This window comes from Centruroides vittatus, unplaced genomic scaffold, assembly GCF_030686945.1.
Source record: "Centruroides vittatus isolate TY-2023 unplaced genomic scaffold, ASM3068694v2 contig_1824, whole genome shotgun sequence".
NCBI classification, from domain to species: Eukaryota; Metazoa; Arthropoda; class Arachnida; order Scorpiones; family Buthidae; genus Centruroides; species Centruroides vittatus.
In genome coordinates, this window is record NW_027121123.1 from 2,335,155 (window position 1) to 2,341,975 (window position 6,821).

The 6,821-nt window shown below is 28.4% G+C and overlaps 1 protein-coding gene across 1 annotated transcript in view; it reads left to right on the forward strand.

The window, feature by feature from the left end:
• The window catches only part of LOC136969888 (poly(A) RNA polymerase GLD2-like), a 47,074-nt gene extending 43,659 nt beyond the window's left edge, over positions 1-3,415 (forward strand). Inside the window, 3 exon segments of the mRNA XM_067264196.1 lie at positions 214-344; positions 2,587-2,702; positions 2,775-3,415. Of these exon segments, the coding sequence (XP_067120297.1) occupies positions 214-344; positions 2,587-2,702; positions 2,775-2,908 (381 nt within the window). The 3' untranslated portion in view covers positions 2,909-3,415.
• The last annotated feature ends 3,406 nt before the right edge of the window (positions 3,416-6,821 follow it).

Here is a 6,821-nt window from a genome sequence, read left to right on the forward strand (position 1 = left end):
TCTATTTCTGCATCTACTGTGATTTTTATTTTAATTGATATTATGTAAAACCCTTCTGATATTTTTATTTACTTAAATCTTTGCTTATGATGAATTTTAATAATTAGAACTTTTTCTTTTAGTAAAGCTAAATTTTATCTTAATATTCCTTTAGTTTATCATTACTGATGCCAAGATGAATTTAAGTTTACTTTTTACATAAAATTCTTTCAGAATCTTTTTCTTTCCACTGGTGATATCAGAAGATTAAATACTCAAAATCTACCATCTTTTAAATCAAAAAATGAACAAGACTTAGGAGAACTTTTTATAGGATTTTTGGATTACTATAGTAATAAATTCAAGTATGTATTACGTGTGTTTTTTAATAATGAAAATATAACAAATATATATATAAATATAAAATTTTTTTGTGGATTTCATAACTGATTTGTGAATTTATAAAAAAAATTATAATAATTCTTATATTACTGTAATTTTGGGGATAACCCACAATGTCAACTATCCCATAGAAAATTGCGAGAACAAAATAAAAAATTTATATAATCCACTCTACTGCATATCTCATGCCTCCAAGGTAGCCAATGAAAGCAAGCAAGTATGCAGTTTAGAAGTTCCCATCTCAAGTATTAAAATATTGCTTTGTTACATTTCTGTTAATAAATCATTGTAGATGTACATGAACAACTATACCTAAATATTCTGTAATAATCATATTAATTTCTGGATTATTCATACTTAGTTTGGCTAACTATCAATAATTAATATAATTTTTATAACAGCAAGTGGTGGACTGCTGTCTTATACTAACATTAACTAATAGCTACAATAATTTTGGAATTGAATTTAATCCAAAATAATAATTAACAAAATTAAAACTAAAAATATCATTATCTTTGTTGCTTTATTTTTAAACTCTAATGTAGAAATCCATTTTACTTTAACTAAACTAACATTTCTATAAAATTTGAAATATTAAATAACTTTCAATTTGAGCACATCTTAGCAAAGACAATATCTTGGAACAGTAGCATACACACACAAGGGGTCATGCTGCATAGTATAAAAATCACCATTTGGCAATATTTTTATTAAAGTGGTGATAAAAACCCTAGTCCACTTATTTTGACATTCAGCATGAAATTGAATCTCAAAGTACACTTCAGGAAAAACAGCAGTGTCAAGCACCTGTGCAGTGGGTGACACCTAGTTATGTCATGACATCACACAGCAAGTTTGGATAGGAAAGCAGGAAGTGATGTTGAAAACCAAAGGCACTTTTCATGCAGTGATTTCCAGTGTTTCCAGATTGAGTCTTTTTTGACTGAGAACATTTGAGGATTTTTTTTTTTTTTTTTTTTTTTGTGGTGACATTTTGTTTACTTTGATCTTTTTTCATTGACTAAGCATAAAAATTTTGATACGACAGAACATGTGAAATATTGTTTAAGTATTGTGATCAAATGTGTTATTCAGAATTATTAATTTAAAATATTATTCAAAAATGGTTTCTATTTCTAAGTGACAGTTTAACTTGTTATTTTTGCTTTTTGGACTTCAAACTGATAAAGCTACCAGAACCTGAATTAATTAGTAAGTAAAACTGGTGGTAAAAAATGTTTAAACTAGTGAAATGGTTGGCAGTTTTTGTTTTTAATTTTTCAGATCAACCCCTGTACAAGCACATGCTTATATATTATTTTCACTAATGTATGTTTGACAATGCCTTGTGTGTATGAATGGCATGGTACTTTAACAGGAAAGTGGCTTCCAAGAAATTCATCTCTGTAATCACTGGCCACCCTCATAATTCAATTGTAAATATTTATGAATTGTCCCAGTTACATAAATTAAGTGTAAAAATAAATATGATAGATAATTAGTCATAAAGTAAAAGTTATAAATGTCCAGTAATAGTAATAAAATAAACTCTAAAAAAATTTAACAGAGAATAATTTTATTATAGGTGTTAAAATTATTCTGTTTAATTTTGTTCAAAATGTGACAAAATTATATTTTAAAGGTTTGCTTTTTTTAATATTTTAATTTTGTAATGTATTATCAGTTATTTTTAGAATTTTGTTACAAATCAATGGTTTCAATATATGTTCGAAGTGTTAATGTTCTTTTGTTTAACTTTCATGTTTTGTGATTTGACGATAAAATGTGTAGTCTCAAATGAATTTAGGGAAAAATGTCCTATAGTATGAATAAACTTTAACTCATGATTAGAATTTAAAATTAGCCAATAATCTCTGCCCTATTGCATACATATGCCTTTCAAATTATCTTTCAGCACAGATATCCTGCAAGTTTTCCCCAAAATTATGGTATTAATTTTTAACTGTATAAATAATGATTGTTTCTGGATATAAAAATTATTTAATATTTTTCTGTTCTCTATTTGAAATTGAGTGAATAGCATTTTATCTATCATGTAAATGTTATAGTTAATATACTGTATCTGAATAATAATAATAATAATAAGCTGATAAATAAAATATTAACTATTAACCGTCTCATAATTTCAAATGTGTGTATAAATACAAAATATTAGATTTAATATATAATAATTTTAAAAATTAGTTTCAGTAAAGATGCCATATCAATACGTTTAGGATGTAAGTTACCAAAACAAACTGTGATGTCTTATAAATCTCAGAAAAATAAAAAAGGACATTGGAAATATATATGCATTGAAGGTAATAAAATGAGTTCAATAGTTTAATCTTAGTGGTTTTTTTTTAAAATTTTTGTTTTTGTTAATTTTGTAGAACCATTTTCTCGCACAAATACGGCCTGTTCGGTGTTTGAAGAAATTCCATTCCAGAAAATAATGACCACATTTAAAACTAGTTGGTTGAAATTAAAGGAAAGCAAAGATCTCAAGTGCATTTTGAATATATGAAAAAAAAATATAAGGCAAACTGTCTACTTATCAAATATTTGTAATACTAAGAAATAAAATGCTCAGGATCTCGTTGATTTGTCATATAATTTTCATGAAGTAAATGCTCAGGAGCTCATCTGTTATGATATCATAGATAGATATCAGAACTTTATCTTATTGTTATTTGTAATAGCATTTCTTTTCTATGAGGTAAATGCTTAAATTACAATCTTACCATTGATGTGTCCATTTAACATCTGTAAACAAATATTTAAAGTTCATCATTTAACAATGACGAACTTTATATATTTGATGTGATATATCATAAGTGCATATTTTTATATTTCATTATCTAGTCTATATGCCACTGCCATATTTACTGAGTAATATATGCTGTTGTTTAATTTCTGATAGAAATAAATTAATGTAAAAATCTTTACTAGTAGTATTTTAAATTTCTTTCAGAAACTTTAAAAAAATGTATATTTTTATAAGAGATATAGTGCCATTGAAGTGTCTTTAAATAAAATACCATGTGATGTATATGATAATTAAAGTAAAATAAAGATAATTTTGCAAATTAAAATTTTTATTTCTAAAACAAGACTAATATTTTATTTAAAAAAATTAATTTTAAGTAATATAGTTTTTAAATATATTCATTCTAACTTAGGTAATAAAATGAGCAATATAATTTTTGTTAATATGGAGCTGGTTCAACAGGAAAATTTTTTTTTTTCCAGATTATGTATTTTTAAGATATTGAAATTAAGTGACTTTTTTTCAACACAGTTGCTCTCAATGCACCTTCTCAGCATTGAATATGGCCTTTCATTCTTTGGAAGAAATCCTTTGTGATGAATGTGTAATCAGTTGTGTACCACTACTGATTGCACCTCTACATTTAACTAGAATTTTTGTTATTCAGTCTCCCTTCACAAGTCTGAAAATGTGGTGGTTCGACTGAGTGATGTCTGGCAAGTAAGGAAGATGACGGATACATTCAAATTAAACCTCATATGCTTGATTGTTAACACCGTTACATTGGCAGTGTGTAGATAATTATTGTCATATCCTGCTGTAAGCAACTTGATCCAATCACTTGGTGCAGATTGCTGGCTTTGTGCAGTTCTGAAACGTCACAGTATGTGGCACCAGTTACTTTTCTTCTGGGTGTGTAGTGCTTTGGAAGCATTTCCCTGTTATCCCAGAACAATGTGTCCATGACTTTCCTAGTGGAGAGGTTGCTCTGGAACTTCTTGGGTTTAGGTACTGTACATGCTGTGACACTAATTCATGCTTTCTCTTTCTGGTTGGAAGTAGTGTGCCCAGCACTGATCTTTAGTTGTCTTAGGTAATTGGTAGGCATAGATGTGTGTATCTTTCATCTGATCATCAGTAGCCTGAGAACCCACCTGTACAGAATGTGGAATTTTACCTCCTCATGAATAAAGTGATGGACAGATTGTCACTGTTGGGCCACCTCTCTAACTGTGACCAAGAATTTTTCCATGTCACTTTTACTGCCAATGTTCTTTTTTTTTACTACAGTGAATGATGAACCAGACTATAGAGAATATTTCAAAGAATTATGACTATTTTCCAATCTAGAACTCCATTAATACATCTGAGTTTGACTCGTGCAATTTTTTCAGTACTGTACCTGCATATACAGTACCAATGGATGTTGATTGGTTTCATACTGTCACTTTGCAAAAGTTGGATGACACTACATTATTATTCTGCATTGCATGCTGCCATTTTCTCAGTCTCTTGTGTTATGTCCTCACATTCGTGCATGCCAACATGTTGCCAGCTGCAACTTTGACTTTGAAGTTTCATGTGTTAAAATTACTATATTAATTAGCCTTCTAATTTTTAATGCCAGTTACTAGTTATTTTCCCAGCTGTTTATATATAACAGAGGGAAAGTATGGTGATTGGTCAAAAAATGACCAAGATTTTTGCATTTTTGGACTTGATCTTGAAATGTTGAAATGCAAAAATTTCTGTGTGTATGGATGTCAGTGTGTGAGGGGGGCATGATTTTGTTCACCCTGTTTGAAGCTTAATAACTCCTGTATTTTTTGTTGAAAATTTCTGAAATTTTGCAGTGAAGTTTGTTTATTAGGGAGGATTGATGCTATTAAATTTTGGTGGTTAAAGTTTGGTGTGGAGAAATAAAGGTGAACTTGTGTATCTCTAGTAGGGTTGAACTTAATGACAATTTTACTGGTATTAGCATTTACAATTTAAAAAAAAAAATCATTTCAACTCTCAAAATGAAGCTGTTTGTCATTTTATAATAATTGAAACTATAAAAAATAATTTAAATGAAATATAACAGATGTTGCTAGGAAAGAAGCAACTCACTGGATTTTTTTTTCTATTGAACCTGTCCTATAATATGTGTGTTTTGGCTGTATTATTATGGCAGTTTGTGATTTTATTCATTTATTAATAGTTTTTAAAATAAGTCACTAAATTATAAATAATAAAATAAATAAAACATTGCATGTAGAATCTGGACACACATTTAACATAAGATTGTCCAAATTCTATAAATATGAAATAAATATATATTTTTCTAAAAAGAGTAATTGTGAAATTATTAAAAAGTATTAATTTTATTCATTTGGACTAATCATTAAAATTTTTCAGAAAAAAACAATTTATTTCTCATAATTTACATGTTTAGAAAATAAAATCAAATACTTCTGTTTTAGATTTCAGTTTAACAAATTGAATGATTTTAATATTTGAGAAATTTAATTTAGAAATAATATAAAGTGAAAATTCATCAGCCCTATCCAAGAAACTAAGGAATTCTGTCTGATATAGATAAATCACTTGTCTTTTTATAATACCTTCACTAATATGGATATGCATTCCATAGATGTATCAGGGCTCTAGGGTTAGGATTTCTGGACTCTGTTCCCTCTTTCAATGTGATATTTTCAGTTTATTACATTTCTCTTCTTTATGTACATGAAATTACATAAAATAGTTTTCTAGACTTCATAATAAAAAAAATATACATATTGCAACTAGACTCTACATCTTTAATTATTTTCATGTTTTCAAATTAATGCAATGGAAAATAAAGAAAAAATTTGATATCACAAAAGGAAATAGAATACTGATAAAAATTGCATTGTTAGTTTTCAAAACAAATTCCGACTTTCTCTCATCAGCTCTACATATAATACTGGTAACTGTGTTGTCACATGACCATCACTTTGTGTCAGTTTCCTGCTCTAGAGAACTCAGGAACAAATTTGCATGGTCAAAAAAACTCAAATTTTTTGGGGTGATATGTAAGGCTCCATTCAGCACTTGGCTATCCCATTGTGGTCCTGGCCAAATTCATGATGAGCTTGATTAAGAGGATCTTAGTTCCTACAGGGCAGTGTGTTATATATATGTTTTTAATGTATTAAAATTATATTTAAACATTTTTATTGGTAGTGATTTTTGAGATTGGGGTAGGAATGATGGTGGGTGGGATCGACCCAGGTGAACAAATCCCTGGGAAGTTTTCATGGGTGGTCTGTTCTGGGCCTTACCTTAATTATTTGTTCCCATTATGGGCATGGCCAAACCCATGATCTGAATAGAAAAAAGCTTCTTAGGTACCCATTGGGCAAAATGAGAGAAGAATGAAAAATATAGTAAGTTAAAATGGAAATAGTTTAGTTTTTATTGACTTATTATATATTAGTTTTATATGCAAAAACGTGTAACGTTCAGCTAATTAAATTTTTAGTTATAATAACCTTTAATATTGTGGCTTTGTTACATGGATGGATTTGATAAAAATTTGGACGATTCCCCTTCAAATGTAATCTTTCCAACCATTCATAATGAATATTTACCATTTTTTTGCATGATTTGCAAACTGATTTTCGTGAAGATTTTTGATTGGTTCATT